Source organism: Borostomias antarcticus (assembly GCF_949987555.1).
Source record: "Borostomias antarcticus genome assembly, chromosome: 16".
Classification (NCBI taxonomy): domain Eukaryota; kingdom Metazoa; phylum Chordata; class Actinopteri; order Stomiiformes; family Stomiidae; genus Borostomias; species Borostomias antarcticus.
The window spans coordinates 7,209,776-7,234,554 of NC_140249.1; the positions used below are offsets into that span (position 1 = coordinate 7,209,776).

At 49.9% G+C, this 24,779-nt stretch overlaps 3 protein-coding genes across 5 annotated transcripts in view; all 3 read left to right on the top strand.

The window, feature by feature from the left end:
* palm1b (paralemmin 1b) overlaps positions 1–881 on the top strand; it is a gene marked incomplete at both ends in the record, with an annotated part of 5,902 nt that extends 5,021 nt beyond the window's left edge. The window contains one exon of the mRNA XM_084451070.1: positions 472–881. Coding sequence (XP_084307196.1) covers positions 472–881 — 410 coding nt within the window. The remainder of the gene's footprint in view (positions 1–471) is intronic.
* A 4,115-nt stretch (positions 882–4,996) lies between these two features.
* Positions 4,997–20,243, top strand: ptbp1a (polypyrimidine tract binding protein 1a). 3 transcript variants are annotated; one of them, XM_084450877.1, is made up of 16 exons: positions 4,997–5,063; positions 6,567–6,620; positions 7,157–7,187; positions 10,442–10,502; positions 10,617–10,789; positions 10,988–11,134; positions 11,302–11,481; positions 11,597–11,707; positions 11,837–12,014; positions 12,445–12,525; positions 12,781–12,935; positions 14,524–14,557; positions 15,666–15,758; positions 16,603–16,819; positions 17,367–17,444; positions 17,561–20,243. In XM_084450877.1, the coding sequence occupies exons 1-16, from the start codon at positions 5,056–5,058 to the stop codon at positions 17,691–17,693; spliced, it is 1,734 nt and encodes a 577-aa protein (XP_084307003.1). In that variant the 5' UTR covers positions 4,997–5,055; the 3' UTR covers positions 17,694–20,243. The 3 variants fall into 3 exon arrangements, with proteins under 3 accessions (XP_084307003.1, XP_084307005.1, XP_084307004.1); XM_084450879.1 differs by having other exon boundaries at positions 12,454–12,525; XM_084450878.1 differs by having other exon boundaries at positions 5,007–5,063; positions 7,160–7,187.
* A 4,087-nt stretch (positions 20,244–24,330) lies between these two features.
* The window catches only part of LOC311319512 (ephrin-A2-like), a gene marked incomplete at both ends in the record, with an annotated part of 74,328 nt that continues 73,879 nt past the window's right edge, over positions 24,331–24,779 (top strand). The window contains one exon of the mRNA XM_084451071.1: positions 24,331–24,464. Within this exon, the coding sequence (XP_084307197.1) occupies positions 24,331–24,464 (134 nt within the window). The remainder of the gene's footprint in view (positions 24,465–24,779) is intronic.

Below are 24,779 nucleotides of genomic sequence, written 5' to 3' on the forward strand. Positions count from 1 at the left end.
AAACAAACCCTTGACGTAAATCACACAGCATTCTCTCACTCTCTCAGTCTTTCTCTCTCTCTTTTTCTCTTTCTCACTGCCCTAAATCACATAGCATTCTCTCTCTCTTTCTCTCTCTCTCTCTCTCTCTCTCACTCTCTCTTTCTCTCTCTCTCATTTTCTCTCTCATTTTCTCTTTCTCACTGCCCTAAATCACATAGCATTCTCTCCCTGTCTCGTTCCCCTCCTCCCCTCCTCCACACTCTCTCTCTCTCTCTCTCTCTCTTACACATTCTCCGCCCTTCTCCCCCTCCTCTAAATCGCTCTTTATCTCTCTCCCACTCTCTTTTGGTCTCTCTCTCTTGCGTCTCTCTCTCTCTCTCTCTTACACACTCTCTGATCCCCCTCTCCCCCCCTCCTCTAAATCACTCCTCTTTATCTCTCTCTCCCCGCCCCCTGACTCCCTGCGCTGTGCCACTGCGCCCCCCGCAGGTGAGAACGGCGCGGTGCAGGGCGGCAAGCCGGCCGGCCAGACCCCCCGGAGGGAGGTGACGGGCATGGAGGCCAAGCTGCTGGGGCCCAGCCCAGAGCAGGCCAGCGCCGAGAACCCCGTCACCCTGGTCTTCATGGGCTACCAGCAGGTGGAGGACGAGCAGCAGACGCGCACGGCCCTGGGCCTGGAGGGCGTCGACGGGAACGTGAAGGCCGAGTTCGTGGTCATCGAGGACGGGGAGGCGAAGGCGGGGGGAGAGGGGACCCCGCCGGGGGACCAGGGGCCCCCCAACGGGAGCATGGCGGAGAAGGGGGAGGCCAACGGAGGAGGGGAGGAGGGGGAGAAGAAGGAGGAGGAACAGGAGAAGAAGGAGAAGAAGCCCACCTGCAAGTGCTGCACAGTTATGTGAGTGTGTGTGCGTGCGTGCGTGTGTGTGTGTGTGTGTGTGTGTGGAGAGTGGAGTGTGTGTGTGTGTGTGTGTGTGTGTGTGTGTGTGTGTGTGAGAGGAGAGTGGAGTGTGTGTGTGTGTGCGTGTGTGTGTGTGTGTGTGTGTGTGTGTGTATGTATGTGTGTGGAAGATGTGTGTATCAGGACTGAGAAAAAAAACATGACCACAGACAAAACTAGAGCCAAAATGACAACAACAACAACAATAACAACAACAGAAGCCACTAGGGCATCTACATCCACCACAACAACCCAGAGAGATTCTCAGTTATAGTATTCTGTACACATTCTCTATGTATTCTACTTTGATTTTTATTGATATTTTTCTATTTTTCTGTCTTGACATTTATAATGTATTCAGTATGTATATCTTTATTATTGAGCTGTGTGTACGTTTGTTGTTATTGTTGAATAGAAAACAAAACAGCTCTCTGGATTGTACTACTAACTAAGGGGAGATCTGGAAACTTCTAATCAATGTAATTTAGTCATTATGAAATGTGGACACAGACCCATATGTATATTTCTCTGTGTTATCAACTATTTATCAATCAATTTCATAATCTGATATTGTCTCTAAGATATAATTTTGAATAGTATTTTAATATATTGATATCAAATTATGTTTTATACAATGTGTATTTATTTGTTTTGGTTTCTTCCAAATCATCTCTAACCACTATTTGCATGCAAACTTGTAAGCGCTATCACATTCAGTTACGACCGTGAGCATTGTGCTGTCTAGACTCATGTCCTCAACGCTAGTCACACGTAGACGTTATATACAGTGATATGATTGACAGCTGCTGTCAGTGTTTAGAAAAAAAAAACATGTTCAGAAAAGAAGCTGACAATGGCAGTGTGTCTTCGAATTTGTGTCATTGACTCTTGACATGCCACATCACATCTTGTGACATTACACACGTATACATGCGGGCGCTGTTCCTCTCTGTCCCAGAACAAGCAGCTCTCAAGCAGCTCAAGTCATTAACGCTTCCTAACGCCCACCATTTTGGTTCTGTCAGCAATAAGGTTGATGTTATATGTATTTGAGGAGGTAACACTGCATGAAGCCCAGCGGGACTGAGGAGTTAGTTCACCATCAGGTCTGCTTGTTGTTGTTTACATGAATGTAATCTAGGTGGTTAAACTGGGAGCAGACGCCATCGAGGGCAGAACTCTACTCGACATCTTCTATTTCCTCACGAGTGAATCGGACAAAGCGCTCTCAGTCCAGGGCAGGGTCCTAATGACAGACCTCTGGTTCCAGTCTTCTCGTGACCTACTGACCTCCCCGTGGAGACTTCCCCAGTTTAACCTCTCGCTGTCCCTTCTCTGTCTGGAAAGTGCTGTCTGGTGGTCTGGCTGCAGGCCAGGGTCAGTCGGTCAGCTAGTCAGTTAGCCAGCCGATCGGTCGGGCTGGTTGTCCTCCCTACACCCCGGTTCATCCATGTGTCTCACTCCCACACACCATCATCCCTCTGCTCCCAGACGTAGACCCCTGGGGTTGGTGCTAACCGAGTCCCCCCTGGACCCCGCCCTCCTCCAGCTCTACTCTACTCTGCCTGGCTCTGACGAGGGGCCCCAGGACGTCGTTCTACTGGACTCTGCTGTCTCTACTGCCCTATGGTTAACACCAGAGAAAAGGCCTTTCTCCCCCCCCTTGCTCCGAGGGGGACTGAGACCGCCACGGACAGAAGCGTGTCCGAGTGTACAGATCCACCGTAAATGTACTGAGAGTTCCTGTGCATTATCATGATTTTCTATATGGCCTTGTGTGTCGGGCTGGTGTTGTATTTGACGTGATGATGATGATGACTACGGTCTGTGTGTTGTCGGTGCCTTGGTCAGGTTCAGTTGGATGGACTTGTCTCTCTCTCTCTCTCTCTCTCTGCCCGGCGTGTTAGACCACGGTTTCCCAGCTCCGGGCCTGGAGACACCGCCTCTTACCCCACCCCTCACCCCACCCCTCACCCCAGCTCTTCCCCCACGTCTCACCTCTCACACCACCTCACCTCTCACCCCACCTCTCACACCACCTCTCACCCCACCTCACCCTACCTCACCTCCCACCTCACCCTACCTCACCTCCCACCTCACCCCACCTCTCACCCTACCTCACCTCCCACCTCACCTCTCACCCCACCTCTCACCCTACCTCACCTCCCACCTCACCTCACCTCTCACCCCACCTCCCACCTCACCTCTCACCCCACCTCACCTCTCACCCCATCTCACCTCAACCATTTCCAGACACACACCAGGATCCCTTCATTCTGTCCTTGGGAATATGCGCGGGCTCACATACCAGGTTCTGGAGTAAAATGCTTGACATGCGTAGTGAGGGGGAAGGGACAGGGTGCTCGGTGGTGTCACCGGAACCGGAGCTGAGGAACCCTGCGTTAGACCAATGCCTGTTCATCTACTCTGTGGTTGTCCAAATGTTTAATCTCTAATAAAACTACTGTTTGTTTTCAGCTCTCTCTTAGTTTTAGTTGTCTTATGTGATTGAGATACACACACATTATATATATATATATATATATACACATGCACACACAGCAGTCATCACAATGTCAGTGCCTCCTAATGGGGGGAAAAGCATCAGACTGGCCTAATGGAATCACTTCCAGCTGGATGTATGGGGGCTCCCGGGGAGATCTGCAGGGGCCCTGCACACACATCTATTAGTGAGAGAGGAGAGAGAGACAGAGATGGAGAGAGAGACAGAGAGCAGAACATGGTAGGGGACAAGGAGGATGTAGACAATGTACACACAATCTTAATGAGAGAGGTGGGAGTAGGAGATATAGGAGAGAGAGGTGTGAGAGGAAATGGGAGATAAGAGGAGAGAGGAGTAAGAAAGGGGCGGCTGTGGCTCAGTGGTAGAGCGGTCGTCCAATGATCATAGGGTCGGCGGTTCAAATCCTGCCTCCTGTCCACATGTCGAAGTGTCCTTGGGCAAGACACTGAACCCCAAATTGCTCAATGAGCAGGAGTGAGAAAGGAAGTAGGAGATAGAAGAGAGGGGGTGAGAAAGGAAGTAGGAGATAGGGGAGAGAGGGTGTGTGTAGGAGGGTAGATTAAGGATATTAGAGGGTATCTCCTGCTGCAGTTCACATTGAGTTAACACACCTTAGTGGGGTGTTAGGGGTTGTTAATGGGTGACACACATTGTAGCCTACGAACTGTGCACCCAGGCGTGGCAACTGGTTATAGGACCTGTACTATTTCACATATTAATTCCTAGTGATTATGGCTGGACAGAGCCATGTAATTTAGTTTGGTATATTTTAACCTCATTGAGTTTTTCCAGCAGGTTGGTCTTAACAGTAAAATACTGCCACCTGCTGGCAAAGAGGACTGCACTATGTAACCAAAGTGAACTGCACTATGTCAACAAATACCTTTTCAAGTTTTTTTTTATTGATACCAATAACCAACAGTTAGTAGACTACGAGCTGAAATAAATGGGCATAGCAGGGCCATTGGATAAAGAAAAGAAACCGCACATTCAAGCTCGATGCTGGGTGATTTAATCAAACAGACAACGTTTTCCCTTGCGGCCAGCCGGAAGGTTGTCTGTTTGATTAAATCACCCAGCATCGAGAGCTTGAGTGTGCGATTTCCTTCCTTTATCCAGTATATTTCAAGGATATACGATTTATATAAAAAGATTGATAAATAAATCTTATATCCTGTTGTATGCAAGATTACATGCAACAGTTGTTTCCTTTGCTGCATTTAAGAGAGCAAAATAAATGTATATATGAGTTATTTTAACGCTCTATCTATCCATATAAAAACTATCCAGATAAAAAAGAGTGGCGTATTCATACTGGACAAGTTTCGAGAAGCATCTTGGCTATTGGGAAGTTTCGGCCGAGAGAGTACCCTAGTATCTTTCCTCGCATTTCACAGTTTTGAGTCGCTTTCCATTGAATTATCTGATCGCCGTATCACCCAATCACGTCCCCGTGAAAGGTGACAGTGCCCGCCTTTTGGGGCTCTTGGAAGCGGCTTGGCTAATCAGCGCTCGCCTCCGTATGTTCAGCCATTTTGTCCGTCCTAAGAAAGCCAAGCAAAACTGCCGCCCTGGTACCTTCACTCCCCAGACCTGCAGATCGTGTTGTGCAATGGACGGGTAAGTAAAAAAGACCTCGCTTTTAATGCCTTAAATTAGTGGAGATGTTGACTTTTAGTTCAAGTAATTTCTGTAACAAAATCTGTTTTGTTTTTTATTTTGCCCGTCTGTATTTTCTTATAGTGAAATATAAGAAGAGGTTAGTGTAGTTGTGGCCGCTTCAATAGATTCAACAGTTGGTCGAGGAGGGAGTCTTGTTTCCACGGGTTCAGCGTATTACCTGGAACAAAACAATTCCATGGACAAGACGTGTCTGTCTTGTGATGGTTTCAAAATGTTGAAGCTATCACAGGGTTTCAGAAAAGGAAACAATCGTACATGAAGCGATAGCTGACCGTTTAGTTAAATTTAACACAATGAAAGGTGTACTTGTAAGATGGTAGCTGTGTGTTTATGGTTATGAAAATGGCACTGAGGCTAACTTAGCTAGCTATAACGAACTTGGCTAGCCTGAAAGTTCGTGTCGTGTCGGTTCCTCCACGTCGTGAAAAGCTCGGGATGTAGTTTTAACATAGCTACTTGCATCATTTGCCACAATGTAGATGCATCTGGATCGATTAGGTACAATTTAGATTTTTGTGGCTAAATTCTGGGGGGGGGCGCAGTCTCGTAGCGAGATGCCCCCCCCACCCCCACCTCGAGTCTCCAGGCGTCCAGCACACGCCTTGTAGTTTGTGTGTAACGTTATAGCTGTTAGCCAGTGAACGTTACCTTTTATTTATATTTCAGGCTGAATTTTCGTTAGAGGAAGAAAGCCAGATCAAGGGTTAGAATCCATTAGACCCGATAATGAATCATTTGACTAAGCTTTTCAGGACGTGGGAGTTGTTCAACCACACGATACTAGCTACTTGGTCTAGCTCGGTAGGCTAGCTAACGTTAGTAGGTCTTCAATATCCAGAACATAGACGGAGCCCTTGTGCGTTAATTACACCCCATCGAATCAAATTTACCAAAGCATTTCATTTTTGGCCTAGATGGCTGCCAGTAGAACTATAAGGGCGACATTTGCAATGTTGTTTTGTTTAGTTGTACGTAAATACTGTAAAACCCTTTTAAAACGCGTAACGTAAGGAGTTGCAACCTCGAGTCCCAAAAAGAAAAATTGCTTGGCTCAACGTGTCTCATTTCCGCATTCTGTGGTTAGCGAACTAGCTGGTGCTTGGCGAAGTGAAATGAACATGACTGTTTTGTTCGCTACCAATTCAATCTACCAAAGCCTGTCTGGATGACTTCAGTTAATCATGAAGTTATCCGTGGTGTCTCGCCGTTAACGTTAGCCAGTAACGTTACCGAACCTATTGCTTTTGAAGCCGTCGTCGTGGTGGGTGATGCCAGACCATTTGAACGCTGCTGGCTTGGGACGTTGCCGCTCACACGTTCCGAGTTGCAGGATGTTTTAATGTAGGACGTAAATTAGCTAACTGAATTATTTAGGCGATTGTGTATTGAGTAGCTCATGTTCTCTTTCTTAACCCCCCCCTTTTTTCCACCCCCTTGCAGCCGCCTAGACACTGACCTGTACCCTCTGGGAGCTGGTTACGTCACTGAGATTGAGTAAGTACTCCTATCATTACTTTTTTGTCTAACATGTCTAACAGATTAGAATAGACTAGATTACGTTTTAATATTTGCCTACAGTCAACATTGATTTAAAGAAAAGCTCCTTAGTTTCTGAAATTGGCCGTCCCCTCCCTTCCCTCTGTGGAGCAGATATAATGTTTAGTGACCCAGGTCAGACATTGGGGCGGTGAAGGAGATTAGTCCTTAGTTTCATGTTCATAACAAAGTTAAAAACCTGCCGCTGACCTCCTCTCGCCAAATGGCGGCTTTTCAAACAGCTTCCTGACTACTCAGTCTTTTGTTGCCCAGTGTTGTTTTTTTTTCCAATTCAGTTTGAGGAAGTTGTTGCCTTGCTCTTCGTTAAAAGCTAGGTCTGTTTCAACTGCATGGTCTATCTGTCGTGTTGCTGTGTGTGTGTGTCTCTCCCTGGTCTGGCCCATTTAGTCTTGGGAAGCCATGTGAGAACGTGCGTGTGTGCATGTCTGTTGTTGTTCATTTTAATAACGATGGCCGCTGTCTTTCTTCCACAGCAGCGTTCATGACATATCAGTTGGCACCAAGGTAGGCATCCTTTTCTTTTGTCTTTCCTACTTGTTCTGCTTGTGTGTGAGGGCTTCAATGGACTGTAACAGACCTATAAAGGAAAATGTACTGAAATGCAAAATGAATCGTATAGACTGCCATACTGTTTTCGTTAATTCCCGACGCCTCTGAGGAGAAGTAATTTGAGGAGGTAGACGTGTGTTTTAGAGTTCGGCGTCACTGTGTTTCTCTTGAGCCAAGCAGCTGGCTACCTAAACACTTTGTCTCCAGGTAGAGTTGTTACATATCTGGCATCTATGACGTTAACCAGACTGGAGACAGATGCATGTCTGTGTGTCTGGTTGGCTAGTGAAAGCTTCCTGAGGGACTGAAGAGGTTCTGGTCCCTACTGTCACTCTCAATGGCATGTCAGGAGATATTAAGGTGTTTCAAGATGCCTGGTGTTCAACACACGGCTGCTTTGGTGACTTGACGAGCTATTGGCATGAAACGGCTCTGTGCTGTTTCCCCTGTAGGTGCACCGTGTTCTTCAGCCTGCCAGTGATTTTGTGTTGTGTAACTTGACTTCCTGTTGGAAGTTTCCTGTTCTGTTTTATGACCGTCCCAAGTACTGGAGGCGATGTTGTTGAGACAAACCCTGCTCGGACAGAACAGAATCTGACCGTCCAGTTCTTCCGATCTCTTCCCGTCGACTGCCGTCACTCGGCCTACGGAGTTGGGATGTGGCTCGCTCTGCTCCGTATGTTGGTTCGTTTTTGGTTGCGTGCGCGGCGTCTAGGCCCAGGCTACAGCCATGTGATAAAGCAGGGCCTTGGCTTGTGTTGTGTTACCGCATACCGACAACCGCCTCAGATCCTGCTGGCCAAAGGTCTTCAGCCCTTTAGGTAAACACTGACACACACCCACACCCAGAGGAGAAACACACACCATCCTCTCATTAGACTGACACAGCGTTGCTCAAGACCAGTCACTTGAATAACGCCATTCTTTTTTTTTCTTTTTTCTTTTTTTTTCTTTTTCTTTTTTTAAAATTAGGCTATGCTAATACGATTGTTGTGATGTAGGTCAGCTGTGAGTGAACGCTGAGTCGATGCCTAAAGACACTTCTCATCGCTCCCCTCCCCATGTCCTCTGCTCCAGTATGTGCGTCTGGTTTTCCCCGGTTGGGTGAGAACATGTTTTTCAGGGTGACGTGGGAACGGTTACGCTGAGTTACGGAGCGCTGCCTCTCTGGAATCTGTAATTATTCCGTCTGGATGGAGCGGTTGGAATGCCGCGGTCACATTCCACCCCCCCTTTCCCTACACACACACCAACTCCAGCCCCCCCCCCCTCCTTCCTTAGGCTGAGCTCGTAAGCTGGATGTAAGCTACATGTCTCAGCCCGCCACAAAGTTCAGGGTTACCCCTCGGACCAGAGTTGTTCCTTGGCGTCGAGCAGTGCTGGGAGCCTGATAATAGAACCAGGTTACAACGGGGTTCCACAGGGAGGAGGTTAACTGGAACAGACCTAGTGGGGGAATTCCTCTACCCCCGAGTGGCTGAGAGAGACCAGCGCTCGACTGCCAGGTTCATCGGGATTCATTTCTTTTGAGTAGACTGCCGGCCCTCCGGTCAAACAAAGGATTCAGACGAGCTGATACTTGTAGGACAGGTTTGGAGGGCGGGGCTTGGCCCGGTAGTCATCTCTCTCACAATGGAATCTCTATTTGCTTTCTCGCCCTCTCTCTCTCTCTCTCCCCCCCCCTTCCCTTCCCCCCCCGCCCAGGGGAAAGGGCTTTTCCCTGTACCCGGATTTAAAGTCCCATTAACTTCAAACCAACCATTTTGTATTCTGCTACTTCCTGTCTGTCTACTCCACCGCTGAGTGTCTGTGCTCCACGGCGGACGGGAACAGAACGAGGAAGTGAGCGCGGAGCCGCCGGTGTGGAACAAAGGCCCGTCAGTCACGGGAGAGGAAGCAGGCCGCGGCTCGGTCCAGATAATAGCCCGGTTCCAATTCCCCCCGTGTCGGCAGGAGCTGCTTGAGAAAATGACTTGGTCCGAGGTCACCTAAACCGGCCCCGAGGCCAGAGAAAGCAATTACAAAATGGCCCCCACCTGGTCCCCCCTCCCCCCCCCCCAGGTCTTCATAAACAGATGGGGGGCAGGGGTAGAGCTACTGGCCCTGGGCTGGGCGGGGTTTGGACCAGGTAGGAGTCGTCTTTTTTGTGTGGGCCTCGGTGCCCTCGAGACAAGTCAGCTTAGCAGCCTGCGCTCAACAGAAGGTTTATCTAGACCTGCTGCCGCAAACAGTCAATGTTGTGTGTTGCCATAGCAACCCGCGGTCGTTATCACCACCCTCTACATTTAAGAAGCACCGCCCGCCATAGAAACACCATTACCTCTCACAGCAGGGTTCTCCCAGTCAGCAGGCGTTCTCACCTCGGGGGGACTGAGGTAGATTTCCTACATTCCGGTTCCTCGTTCCCAAGCACCCCTCCCCAGCGTATGCGTTACACGCCTGGTAAGAATGGCTCCCCAGTCTCAGGCAGGCCGGAACAGGACCTCCATTGTGAGAGCGTCAGTAGAGAGAGAGAGAGAGAGCTTAGTCCACTCAGCCGCTCCCTGTGACCGACCGGCTCTCCACTCCAGCAGACGGACGGATGGACACTCAGCCTGGAGAGCAGCAGCCCTAATAAACCAGCTTTATCTACTGGAGAGACGCGGGGGGGGTGGGGGTGCAGACAGAGCTGCCTCACAGGACTGAAGGCTGGTTTCATCTCTCTCGTCTCACACCTCCCGACTGTCACAGGGCGGCGTGTCGCCGGGGTCGGGGGACACAAGCCGGCTGTTGTTTTTATCTGACTGTGCCGCAGCACGATGCCCTCGACCGGCCTTTTCTGCTGACGCGACCTCTTAAAGCCCCCCCCCCCCGACACGACGCTCTCGCCGAGTGCCCGACATGTGACCAGGGGGACGCTGCCCCCGGCGCAGGGGGTGTGGTTTCAAGCCGGGCCTTGTGGAAGCCGGGCGGTCGGCAGCCCGGGGGGGGGGGGGGGGTCACAAGCGAACTCGCCCCCCGTTCTTAAGCGGAAAGGGACGAATGACAAAGGAAGCCATTATCTTTCTGAGCAGAGAGCAGCCCTCTAGACTAAGCCTGCCGTGCCAGTGAAGACAGCGTAACCCAATCTCGTCCCGGTTGTTTTGTGTAATGTAAGGCCGCTGTCCCTCCCCTGGCGCGCTGTTTTAATGATGAGTCACCCGATCCTTGTGTGTGTGTTCTCTCCACAGAGGGGATCCGACGAACTCTTTTCTTCCTGCATCTCCAACGGGCCCTATATCATGAGCTCAGGTGTGTGTGTAGGTGTGTGTCCTTGTGTCCTGACCCATCCATCTATTATTCAGCGAGCCACAGTTAACCCCTCCCTTGTGTGCGCCCCCCCCCCCCCCCCCCCCCCCCCCTCAGCCAATGGCAACGACAGTAAGAAGTTCAAAGGTGACATCCGGAGCCCCGGTGTTCCGTCCCGTGTCATCCACGTGCGCAAGCTGCCCAACGACATCAACGAGGCTGAGGTCATCAGCCTGGGCCTGCCCTTCGGCAAGGTCACCAACCTGCTGATGCTGAAGGGGAAGAACCAGGTGTGTGTGTGAGAGAGAGAGAGACTGGGAGATAGATTATCATCTAGATATGACACAGGAATCGCCCGCGGTAAAAACAGGAATTTCTTCAACTCGTACAAAGGATAGCCTGGCGGCTCAAAGCAAGGGCGTGGAGGCCAAGTGGGTTTGTCGTAGTGCTGACTGTGTGTGTGTGTGTGTGTGCGTGCGTGCGTGCAGGCGTTCCTGGAGCTGAACAGCGAGGAGTGCGCCCAGACCATGGTGAGCTACTACTCGTCAGTAACCCCCGTCATCCGGAACCACCCCGTCTACATGCAGTACTCCACCCACAAGGAGCTCAAGACCGACAACTCCCCCAACCAAGTGGTAAGAACCACGACCCAGTCAATCACACACACACACACACACTGTGTTGCTTCCTATTCTCAAAAACGTTCTTGGCGTCGAGGGTTCTGATTCTTCAAGCGAATATTCCTCGGCGGTAACGCTCCACCGATTCCCGTTTGTGCTAACGCTGCGCTCGCGTCCTCCAGCGCGCCCAGGCGGCGCTCCAGGCGGTGAACGCCGTGCAGAGCGGCGGGATGGGCGGCATGCCCATGGCGGGGGACGTGGCCGGCATGGCGGGCATGGGCGGCATGGGCTCCCAGAGCCCCGTCCTGCGGGTCATCGTCGAGAACCTCTTCTACCCCGTCACGCTTGACGTGCTGCATCAGGTACACACACACACACACACTGTGCGCTTCTATAACATTTATTCAAAGCTCAAACCCGCACCAGATGAGATGGATCTAGAGGGACTTAAGGAGTTGTTTTTGTCTGTCTTCCCAGATCTTCTCTAAGTTTGGAGCTGTTCTGAAGATCATCACCTTCACCAAGAACAACCAGTTCCAGGCTCTGGTCCAGTACTCCGACGGGATGACCGCCCAGCACGCCAAACTGGTACTTATGGTCATCTGACACTTATAATAGCTACGCCGTGGTCTTTGTCGGCTAAATCATTCGCCTCAATGTGCACCACACACACACACGCGCTATATAAAGTTGTCCCTCTGCCCCTCCCCTCCATAGTCTCTGGATGGTCAGAACATCTACAACGCCTGCTGCACTCTGAGGATCAGCTTCTCCAAGCTCACCAGCCTCAACGTCAAGTACAACAACGACAAGAGCCGGGACTACACCAGACCTGACCTGCCCACCGGAGACGCACAGCCCACCATCGACCACCAGGCCATGGCTGCAGCCTTCGGTACACACACACACAGACACCTACACACACAGACACCTACACACACACACCTACACACACAGACACACACCTACACACACACAGACACACCTACACACACACACATCTACACACACAGACACACCTACGTACACATATATACCTACTCTCACACGCACGCACATACCTACCTACCTACACACACAGACACACCTACACACACACATATATACCTACACTCTCACACACGCACGCACACACACCTACACGCACATATATACCTACTCTCTCTCTCACACACACACACACACCTACCCACCAGAGAAAGCTTAATGTTAATGGATTGTGAATGAGGCTGCGGCTCAATCTCTTTCGTTCCTCCCCCCCGCCCCCCACCCCCCCCTCTCTCTCCCCCCCTCCCCCTCCCCCTCCCTCTCTCCTCCTCTTCAAGGTGCTCCAGGTATAATCTCAGCCTCTCCCTACGGCGGCGCCCACGCCTTCCCCCCCGCCTTCACCATCCAGCAGGCAGCAGGTCAGTCACACGCCCGGCTCCGCCTCCCCCACGCTCGGCTCCGCCTCCCCCACGCCCACCCCCCGAGCACAGAGAAACACGCCCGGCTCCACGAGTCGGAGGATACGACGCAAAAGCCCGGCTTCTCGCGTCGAGGCGTGTTTTCCGTGTGCTCGGAGGAAAACGTGTCACGATTCTGGAATGAAATGACTTAGTTCCTTCTGAACGGAGGGTTTTACAGTCGGAGTATAATCCCTGGTTCCGATGTTCCGGCAGGTCTGTCTATGCCCGGGATGCCCGGGGCCCTGGCGTCGCTGGGCGTCGGCCACGGAGGCATGGCGGCCGCGGCGGCGGCTGCTAGCCGCCTCGGCCTATCAGGGATGGGCGGCGGGGGACACAGCGTCCTGCTGGTCAGCAACCTCAACCCAGAGGTCAGTATTGTTACCACGCAACTGTAAACGTTTCTCTCCCCCCAAGAAATGTGACGCAGATAATAGCAGCCGCACTGTTTGATCCACCGTGACCTAGTCCAGCACTCAGGTGCCGAAACCCCCGGCCTCAGGAAGTCAAAACGCCAGCGTCTGCGTTTGCCCCGCCCACAGGCTGATTTTTGAGTTCCCCGTACCCGGCTGAAGAGCGCTTCCTGTTAGAACGAGCTGGGCGAGCGCGTGAGCGGAGCAAACGCACGGCTGGTGTGTTTGTGCTTCTGAAGCTTCTCACGGTTCCCCCACCACCCCCACCTGTCTGAGTCACACCGCCCTGGGCCCTGGCACCGGTGCTGTAGTCAAAGCATTGGAAAACATGAGCGCCAACGAGCATATGAAGGGAACGGCTTGTCCTCTTCTTTAAACGAGAGGGGCTCTCTAGTCCATCCCCCCCGACCCCCAGCCCCTCTCTCACTCCGAGAACTCCTCTTTTTTTGTGTTTTGACCAAACCTGCTGCATTTTCCTCACTGGCACTTTGTTCACTGTGAATTTAAAGTTTTATCCAAAGACTAACTTCTTTTTTTTTTTCCTTTTTTATCATCTGCCATTTTCATATCTTCATTTTTGTCCATTTAGTTGAAATCATTCTTGAGTTGCTGGGGAGACAATATTACTTTTTATTAGTCAACTTTATCCTTATATTATTGTACAGTGTTTTAAGTGGTCATCATTCCATTTCAATAGACATATGTTTTCTAGGTTAGAACCCGTAGCTCTAGTTTATGTAGATGTACTTGAATGAACAACTTAAGACTCAACTTTATTATCTTATATAAAGGATCTATGAATTACATTATATGACTATTGAGGGGAGGGGTAAGTCTAACGGGGTAGTTAATCTAATTTTAAAAGTACATATTGTCTCTGCCTTTTCTGTATTTCATTGTTAATCTTTTTTCTCTTTCTTTTTCTCCTAGTGTTCCCATAGTGACAGTGCGTTTTTAATTTAGCCAGTTCTACTGTCTGAAGCACTACGTTTCTTTGTGTATACTGACCTTGTTTTTTTTACTTCCTTTTTTCCTTTTTCTCTCTCCTCCTCCTCCCCCTCTCTCTCTCTCTTTTTTATTTTAAACCCTCTCACCCGTACTCTTGCCAACTGACTGCACGCCCCATGACCAATTGTACCCCCCTCCATTCCTCCTCTCATCCCTCCCCCCCTCCCCTCCCCCACACGTTGACCCCAATTTGGGAAACGCCCTTCAAAAACCCCAATGTCAAACCACAAACCAACACACCACACATTGCCCCCCCCCCAATCTTACCCTTTCTCTACTTCCCTCTTCCCCTCCACCCCCCCCCCCCCTCTCTCCTCGGCTCCCCTCCCTCTCGTCTCTCCTCTCTCCATCCTCCCCCCTGTCCCTCCATGCCTCCCTCCCTCCATGGTACTGTGGCCTTCCCGTGGACCTCGCCGCCTGCGGACGTGTCCCGACTCCACTCCACTGTCCTCCACTCCGCTCCGTCTCTATCCCCTCTCCCCTGTCCCCAAACCCCCCCCCCCCAACAACCCTGCTGCTCCCCCTGCTGTCTCTAAAGAGCGTTACGCCACACTGCCTCTTTATTCTTTTCGGTATGTTATCATTCCTTCACTTCCTTATTTACTACTGTTTACCTCCTGACAAGGTGGGCGGGGCTTGTCTCATGTTTGGTTGGTTGTTGTACTGATGAGTGATGAGTCGTCAGACCACAGAACTGTGAGGGTGTGTCGCCTCGGTTTGTATGCCCCCCCCCCCCCCCCCACCCGCCCTCTCTTTCTGGTTGATGTGGGTTGAGTGTGGGGTTGTGCGTGCGCTTGTGCGAGTGAGTTTGTTTGACGAGAGATTGACGGAAAGCTGCAGCGTTTCATTGGTTTTCTCAAGCGTCGGGCCCACAAACACGCCCACGTAGTCTCCAGAGCCAGAGGAACTCCTATTGAAATGTTCCGTCCTGATACACGAATACAAACACAATAAGTCTCGCCTGGTTTTCACAGCCCCGGAACGGGGACACAAGCTAAAAGTTCCTCGCGTATCCCGTCTAAGGCGAAGGACCTCCTCCCCAGTTGGGTCTGGGTCTCTCCTACTCCTAGTCATTCAGAGACCCCGTCAAGAGGGAAACGCTGCATCTTTCTGGTCATTGTGAGAGGACATAGGCCTAGCTCTGGGAGTGTCAGTATCATGTCCCTGTACAGTACCTAGCCACCTGCATGGTTAGCTTCCTGCATGTCTGTCAGTCAGAGCCCCCCCCCCCCACCACCTCTCCCACCCAATCAGTCATCGTCTTGACGGTCGAAGAAATCAATCTATTTTACTTCACGCACTGTTGATTTCTCATTCCAAATCCTGTCAAGTTTCATCTTCCGAATCATTATCGCAGTCATACGTCTAGCCGAGTGCCCTCTTTTCTGATTGGTAGATGCCATTTTCTAGAGTAGAACGTCATTGTAGTCGATGTACAATGCATTTGACCTGGAGCGCCATTGAAACCAACTAGTTCTCACATCAGTTTGAAACTACAATAGGTTACATTAGAATAGGTCAAATCAGTAACTCGATCTAAAGACTGTTCCCCCTTTGCTCTGATCTGATAGGTTAGCCTGTGTTCTTTGCTGTGATTGGCTGTGTGGCTCCTGGTTAGGTTGTGTTCTTGTCCCTGGTTGGCCGGGCGCGTGTGTGTGACCTGCCCTCCTCTCTCTCTAGGTGTGTATGGTGACGTGATGCGAGTGAAGATCCTGTTCAACAAGAAGGAGAACGCCTTGATCCAGATGGCCGATGGGACACAGGCTCAGCTAGGTACTGAGCTCCTTACCGCTTTACACTGTCCCCCCACACCCTGGCCCGGTCGACCGTCCCCAGACCCTGCCGGCCGCCCCTAGTACATAACCCACCCCCCTCTAGGCTCTCGATGGCGTCAGGTCTGAGCTTGTATGCCGTTTGACTCCGCCTCGGGATGCAGGACTCTCTACCCCCAGAGCTAACGCCCTGGTCCTCCCTAATCCCACTCCGTCACTTCCTGTCCCTCCGGACCCCCTCCCCGTCACTTCCTGTCTGTCCCCTCCACCCCGCAACCTGTTCTTCCAGATCCCATACGCTGCTTCCTGTTCCTGTCACATCCTGTCCGCGTCCTGTTGACTTTAGATGTGCAAACACTGCAGCCCTGGCCTGAGGCATCGCTGGCTCTCATGACATTTACATTTACATAAATAGACTCAATAAATTACACTCTTTTATCCAGAGTGACTTCCAATAATGACATTGAACATGGGTAGTCGGTGTACTACAACCCGCCAGAACTCTCACAAGTGCCTCTCCGTTCTAAACGTGACTAAGAGCACAACGTCGCTGTCGGGGTTAAAACCACTTCTCTCCAAAATGGCATGTTATCGGAATGTTGGAAAGGGCATTTCCCATTTCTCTGTTTCTCATCTGGTGAGGCTGTCTGGCGTTCAGCGGCTCTCCCTCTCTCTCTCCCTCTCTCTCTCTCTCTCTCTCTCTCTCTCCCTCTCTCTATCTCTCTCACTCCCTCTCTCACTCTCTCTCTCTCTCTCTCCCCCTCCCTCCCTCCAGCTGGAGCTCCTTACAAACCCACAGCACAGTGTTGTTGACCTTGTTCCTCTCCCCCCTCCCCCCCCCCCAGCGATGAGCCATCTGAACGGCCAGAGGCTGCACGGCCGGGCCATGCGTGTCACCCTGTCCAAACACACCACGGTGCAGCTGCCCAGGGAGGGCCACGAGGACCAGGGCCTCACCAAGGACTTCAGCAACTCCCCCCTGCACCGCTTCAAGAAGCCCGGCTCCAAGAACTACTCCAACATCTTCCCTCCCTCCGCCACACTCCACCTCTCCAACATACCGTGAGTGACCTGGGCTACGCACGCACGCACGCACTCTACTGTTTGTTTGGGTCACTCTCCAATGTACTGTTTGTAACCCAGGTTACGCACACGCACGCACACACTGTTTGGCGCACTGGCTAACATGCCGTTAGTAACCCAGGGTATACACACACACACACACACTGTTTGGCGCACTGGCTATCATGCCGTTAGTAACCCAGGGTACACACACTGTTTGGCGCACTGGCTAACATGCCGTTAGTAACCCAGGGTACACACACACACACTGTTTGGCACACTGGCTTACATGCCGTTAGTAACCCAGGGTACACACAAACACACTACTGTTTGACACACTCCCACACATGCCCTTAACAAACCTGTTGCCACAGTTTCACTTGACTCATTTGCCCAACGTTAGTCTCGTCTCACTGCAAGGCCAGAGTGAACCCTTCTCTCTTTCTCTCCTTTCTTTCTTTCTCATCTTTCTCTTTTTCTTTCTCTCTTTCTCCCCCTCTCTTCTCCCCCTCTCTCTCTCTTTCTGCCTCTCTCCTCTCTCTCGCAGGCCGTCTGTGGTGGAGGAGGATCTCAGGGGGCTCTTTGTCACCTCGGGCGCCAACGTCAAGGCCTTCAAGTTCTTCCAGTGAGTCCCCAACTCCCAGCTGTTGTTTACATCTGAACACAAACAAGCACTCAAACATTTGTTGTTAACATTATCGCATTGACTAACATTAAGCGCGCGCGTGTGTGTGTGTGTAGGAAGGACCGTAAGATGGCTCTGATCCAGATGGGTTCGGTGGAGGAAGCCATCGAGTCGCTGATCGAGTTCCACAACCACGACCTGGGGGAGAACCACCATCTCCGAGTCTCCTTCTCCAAGTCCACCATCTAGTGCCCTTCAACCAAGCACCCTCCGCTAAGTCCACCATCTAGTGCCCTTCAACCAAGCGCCCTCCGCTATGTCCGCCCTCCGAACCGGCCTGTTCCTTCTGAAGAGAGGCCCCCGCGGCTGCGTCTCATTCCACAAAGTTGCTCCCTTCCTCTGTGACCTGTCTGGTTCCCCTTCATCGGTGTGGTTGGGTTGGGAAGGGGAACGTCTTAGTTCTATGGGGGGGGGGGGGGTTGTGTTAGGATGTAAGGAGCGGGTAACTTTGTGCAGTGAAACGTCCATCCGCCGACTGGGAGATGGCCTGTCACCCAAGAACCAAACTTATAACGTCACCTTCCACAACAGATGTATACTCGTGGATGCATCTAATCCACACGAAAACACACTTCAGCATTCCTTTACCGTTATTGTGACGGTATGCGTATGGTATATATATATATATGTGTGTGTGTGTGTGTTTGCACGTGTGTGTGTGCGCACGCACCTTTTTGATTTGCCACTTAAAACTTGTGGGCCAGTGAGATGGATAGTGAGACCAGTGTAAGGTTTTCTTTAGGGCTGTAGAAGGTAGTTGGATCATCGTTGCCCTCCCCCCCCCCCGGTGTGTACACACACACACACACCCACACACACACACACCTTGTCTCTTGTTGTTTCTATATATCCATAGATTATTTTTTAGGCTTGTCGTAATGTGTATCCACTTTTTGGGGATCCTCACCACTAGCTGTCTCTTACTGCCGAAACGTTTGTAAATGCCTTTCAATACAATCTCGTGCCTTAACTTTACACACAGACAAGCCAGTTCGCCTTAAAAACACTTGCACTGGCGTGAATTTGACACCGCCTCCTTTTTCCTTCAGACTGCAACAGATTGGACTGACACTCTGAAGGAAAACAACAAAATACAAACAAAAGAATTCTCTCAGGGTACAGATTTGTCTACGATGGTTAAATATGAACATTTCCGGTGTATCTCTCTCTTATCTAGCTCCCATATCCAAGTAGAAGCTCTGAATGTAAGTGCTTTAGACGCCGCGGTGTCCTGGCTACCTGCTGTAGCTGCAGTAGCAGGAAACACCCGGTCTTCCTGCCTTCACAATCACAATCCCCGCCTATATACTCTTTCTACCAGCCGAGACCCTGCTGTAACGGGTCCGCTGTCAAACATATTATATTCCTTTTATAGGTGGACACAGTTTCCATTCCTTTTCCTATCGTTTAAATGTTAGCAATTATACGTGTATCACTTCTATACTGTATTTGAGTGACTTATAATTACCGTAGGGGCGAGGGAGGTTAGAACAATCGCTGTGCCTTCGCCGCGTGACCGACGTTCTCCTGACTAGCCCGATGGTCTGTTTACCTCTGCTTTACCTGCTGCAAAGACGCCCTCGTTCCCCCCCCGGGTCCTAAACCCCCTTCCTGTAGATGTACTGGGGAGAGACTAGCTGATTGCTTGAGAGGAGGCGCTCACGGAGATCAGCTCGCGGTCTCCGTCTGTAGATGGTCACGGTCGGGCAGGGGATCCCCTCGCCTGAGACTGCGTTTCACCATGGTTTGTGTTTCTAGAAATCCTATCGATGTTGTTTTTTAATAGTTGGGACTGAGCAGGGAACGTTGGCCCTGTTGTGCTCCTCCCCTCCCTGTGCGTGTCCCCCCCATGTAGGACACTCCCCAGTGGCACTGTCACATTAAAGTCTTAATTCTGTCACATTCCTTTGTGCCTATAACCCATTTCTACCGCCTGACATAGTGTTGGACCAGGATACAGACGCACTCTCTATATATTTTTTTTTAAAGATTCTTATGCATGGTTGAACAGTCATGTAGTTATATAAACGGTTAATGCTGTTGAGGACCAAAGTACCTTCCACGGGCGCTGTTTTCTTTTAGAATCCTTGTCGTTTGATGTTCTTCTACATTCTATTTTTCCACATTCCCTCGATGCCTTTGCCTTGATGAGATGAACCCCTCATGGGACCGTTTGTTTTTTTCCTCATCCAACATGACAACAGTGTAAGGGGCATTTAAGAGCTACTAGTTACAGGCTACGTTGAATCTACGACGCGTGAATCTTGTCCCCTATTGTTTAATTGAAGTTAAAAACCGATGTTGGTAGAAAGAATAATTTAGAGAGAATACAAGACACAGCACTAGCTGTGATGTTGATGGCTAATGTGTGCCTGTCTTTTGTTGCTAAGAGCTTTTATTTGTTATTTCCTTTTATATTGGGGGAGGGGAGGGGGGTAGTATACAATATTATCAAAACACGGGGTTATGGTTGTATATACTGTTTTTGTACCACAAAATGGATTGAATGAGGATATCCACTTGCATCCATTCAAACATGTATATTTTGATATAAAGTTAACAGAGCAAACCTGTTAGCCCCTCGCGGCGCTGCAAAGACCATTTTTTGTACCACAAAAGATATTAAAACATATTGGAACACCGACGTGTCTTGGTGTGTGCCCACCTGCGACCAACAACTTTGTTACTCCTCCTCTAAACTCCTCCTGCCTTCAATAAATCTTTAGTTTGTTTCTTCTTCCACCTGGTCTCGTTTGGTTTCTGCCTCTTCCCTGCTGCTCTGTGTCCCCTCTCCTGTGCTGTTCATCAGTTAACATTTCCACATTCCTGTTCTGTTGACCTGAAGTGTTTTGTTTTTAATCTTGCATTACATTCAATGTTGCATTGCAACTTGCATTACATTCATCTTGAACTACATTCAACCCCATTCATAAATAACATGCCTTTTAACACCTGCCAGTGTGCTTGTGTTGGCTGAGCCAGGCGGTTTCTATGGTTATATAACCTGTCAGCTATGCCAGGCTGTAGCTGTGGTTAGAGGTCGGGGGTGCCTAACCCTCCTGGAGACCTTCAGTCCTGCAGGTGTTCATTCCAACCCAAACACATTTGATTCTACTAATTAGCTACTCGTTAAGACCTCGTTAAGCTGATGAGGTGTGCTAGGAGGCTAGAGCGGAAGTGAAGACCTGCAGGATGGCAGCTCTCCAGGAGGAGGCATCCCAGAGTAAACAGGTGATCAGTACTGACTACAACCTCTTTACAGTGTTCATTTTGGCTACGAAAACTATTCGCCAATTACCTTAAGTTATCACTAGAAATGTAATTCAGTAGCTTTGTTCATAAGTCTAATGTTTTCTCCAGGAGTATGAGTGGAAATTCTAGAGAAATTGTTAAATAATGAATTACACATAAACTAAACCCATTCGATTAGTCTACTAAATCTACTGTAGATTTAGTTGAGTAAAATCTAATGTTATTGTGTCATCTAAAACGACTTAAACAATTCAGATGACTACAATATGACTAAAATAAATAGCATTTTAGTCAAACGACTGACTAAAATTAAATAAAAAATGTTGGTCAAAATTAACAACTCAACTACAGCCTCAATAATCCTCAGATAATATGGGGTTGGTTTAAGCAGTGCTCAACTTGAGCAGGAGCTCGCCAGGGCCGAGTATCGGCGCTTGAAAAGTTTGACTGCTTGATCTCTACTATTAGTACATCCACTCAAGCTACTGCACCTAAATATAGACACAGTACCACAGAAGCACTGTTCACAGCTCCAGCTTTTGCTTCTGATGAGGCCCAGTGGGGCATCTTCCAGCTGCAGTTCACTGTACACTGTTGTGGGTGGAGGGATCTGTTGTGACCACTAGGGGGAGCCGTGCCTCTCTCTGACCCTGGGAAGGTTCATACGGGGATGAAGCTCAGAGGTGACTTTACCTGTCATTCAGACCAGACAGCTGCAGCCAGAGAAGAGACATCGGAGGAATCACACCGGCCCATATCGCCCTGCCGAGAGCAGCCATCTCTGTCAGTGTGGAAGGACACCTGGTAGTTTGATCTGACATATGTCAGCAATTGGACATGGTCACGTGGCAGGGGGGCGGGGCGGTGCAGATGGTTATGAGATCTAGGAAACCATTGGTCGGCGGTTCGCAGTGTAATAACATTTGGTAGGCCCCAGACGGGGTGGGGCTAGGTGAACGAGCCCTGTGGTTGGTTGCTTGGCTGTTCCTTCCTGTTTAATCCCAGCCACTCCACGGGGAATGCACGTCCCAGACAGAACATGCATTATGCATCGGGCGCAGGCAGACAACATGCAGCTGTATTTGGGTTACAGGGGTGGCCGGGGTCCATTCTCTGACTTTCTGTAGCCAAATTTATACACACGCGTTTCAGCAGGCAGTAGATGCAGAGTGGTATAAAAGAAAGTAGGCCACCTCCCTTCCCAAAGAAGAGAACAGAATATTGTCTGGAGGGGGATGGGGGCGAAGGAAGTTACAGGAGTAGTTTGGTATTTAGCATCTTAAGCCCTGTTATAAAGTTATTTACATTCATATACAGCGGTCCATATATAAATGTTGACAGACTGCTCTCTTGATATTAGTGCTCATTGCTCATGTCACAGCTAAGTAATAAACTGGATCTCTCTGGGCATAATGCTCATAGAGAACCATCTGCTGACCATATAATGGATCTCTATGGGGTCAGTGGGGCGTCTGTGGCTCAGGAGGTAGAGCGGGTCGTCCAATGACCGGAGGGTCGGCGGTTCGGATCCTGGCTCTATGTCCACTATGTCGAAGTGTCTTTGGGCAAGACGCAACCACAGATTAGGCTCGCACCTTGCATGGCAGCCCCAGCCGTTGGTGTGTGAATGGTGCTATGTAAGTGCAGTCCCTTTACCAGTCGTTATAACGGAGTTTAATATACTTCTTCTTTTAGATGGCTTTCTACTAAGGGAGTATGGTGGCCTCTGAGACTGAGCAGCATGGAGGGGGGGGGGGGGTCTGTCTGTTGAGTCTATGGACAGTGTAGACCTCCAGGGACAGTAGACCTCCAGGCTTTCCCAGGGGCACATCTGTCTGTGGAGTCTTTGAACAGCGTATAAATGTATTGTATTATATTATATTGCACTGTACTTTAGATTGCTATTCTTGCACTTTGCCTTCAGCACTAGATTATGCTCTTAGTCACTTGTTTTAGAGAGAAGATGCACTTGTGAGTTCTGGCAAGTAGTAGTACATTGGCTCTTCCTACGTTAAATGCAATTATTGTTAGTCGCTTTGGATAAAAGCGTCTGCTAAATGACTGTCATGTAATGTAACTCAAGCTTTCTGTGCACAACAGCAGCATGGCACAGGTGTGCGACCACAAACACAATGGTTCAGGTTTCTAGAATCTCCTATCATTCCTCCATTCTCTCCTCTTCAGTTGTGGTATCAGCACTATGGTAATGTCAGACATTAGTAAGTATGGAAGTATGACATTAACAAAAGAGGGATATAGATTTCATTTAATGGATGTGTGGTATGTGGGTAATGTGTAGCCTACTGTACCGTATGGCCTCAGGTAGGCCTAAATGTCTTTGCACCCACCTGGCACAGAGGAGAAGGCCAAGAAGCTCAGAGGGAAAAGTTGCTTCAGTTGTTGTATGTGTCAGACCGGCGCTCTCAAAACCTGTCAGAAGAAGGTAAAACGAGACAAAAAGTTGATTTTGTGCTGAAATTACATAATTCAGATTTATTGCGATGGAAATTAATTAAGCGTCCCGTAGCAGAAATTGCAGAATGAAACCGCGGCGACAGAGAGAGCAGTGAGTCGTCAGTTCGAGTCCCGCGAGGCGCAACAGCGGCGCGCTCGCACAGCCCGCCCCGCGCGGAGAGAGAGAGAGAGAGAGAGGGAGAGAGAGGGAGAAAGGGAGAAAGGGAGGGAGGAGAGGAGAAGAGCCGAGGAGGTCCACCGGCAGTAGGCTGTTTGGAGAACTACCACGAGTGCGTGGTAGCGGTAATGTCGGAAGACGTCCGATGCGCTCTTCAAACGGTCGTCATCCCTCTCGCAGTAGCTGGTCAGGACTGTAGTCAGGTCGGATTAGACCCCTACATCAGAGGATAACCTCCAGAAAAGAAGACGAACTTGGGACGGGGGGTTGTGAGAAACTGCTGTTATTACTAGGCTAGGATATGTAATTAGATTTTTGCAGCCAATAGCAGGAACCTGGCAATTTGTCGGAACTAAACGCGCAATGAGAGATAGTTTTCAGTCCGGTTCGGACTCTGAAGTGGAGCTTTTCCCCTGAGCGGCGAGCGACTGCGGAGTGGAGAGGAGAGAAGCGTGAGCAGGCTGACAATTAATCAAGATGATCGACTCAGAGATATCTGCGTAGCCTACATATACTGTACCGTTCAGATGATAATGCTTCTTATTCTCGTACACAGTTATAAACTGGCTTTAAGCCTCGATGAGGCCTTGAACATTGTAGAGTAAAAGTTATTATTTTGGACATAAGACATTCAAGCGGGGATATTATAGGCTGCTCCTTGCGCAATGGGAGAAAAGTTTGGGACAAGACGCACTTGCAGTGGCCCGTCATAGTGATTGCCCTCCAGTCGCAGGCTACATGGGCACGTGTGACATTTTCAGTCACTGACAAGTTCTGAGGTGACAGCAAGACTCCAGCATGTCTTGAAAAATCCCGAGGAAAAAAAAAGTTGACCAACATTTCAACCGGAAAACACTCAATGCAGTCATAATACAGAAAGACATTTCCGCAGTGGATATTCCAGGTCTCGAGCTTCAGTCGGGTCTCAGACTAGCTCGCGCAATGTGGTGTCATCCGGGTCAGACTGGTGTGATGGAGGTGCTGCTCCTGGCTGTTCTCTCCTGGCTGTCCGTCTGGGCCGAAGAAAAGATCATCTTTGATAGACATGCTGTCTACTGGAACAGCTCTAACCCCAGGTGAGTGTGTGTGTGTGGGGGGGGGGGGGGGGGGGGGGGTGCGTGCGTGTTTGTATTGAGGTATATCCTATTACAACATTGCAGTTGCTGTATTGTGTGTATGCCTACCGGTCCGATACCCCACAATCACAAAGAGCTTCCCAACAACACTACAACAAGCGAACAGCTTCTAGATTCGTGTATGTTGTAGATGAGCTCTTGTGTTTGTCTGTGTGTGTGTGTGTGTGTGTGTGTGTATTGTTCAGGGGATTCTTTGTGATGTCAAACACAAAGCTTTGTCCCTGACAGAAGGGCGCCCTGCTCCCTGTGCTCATC

What these genes read in the sequence shown, in the direction of transcription:
- ptbp1a (XM_084450877.1), top strand. An exon ending in GCCCTATATCATGAGCTCAG is followed by an intron (nt 10,503 to 10,616) that starts GTGTGTGTGTAG and finishes CCCCCCCCTCAG; the next exon opens with CCAATGGCAACGACAGTAAG. An exon ending in TGGGACACAGGCTCAGCTAG is followed by an intron (nt 15,759 to 16,602) that starts GTACTGAGCTCC and finishes CCCCCCCCCCAG; the next exon opens with CGATGAGCCATCTGAACGGC.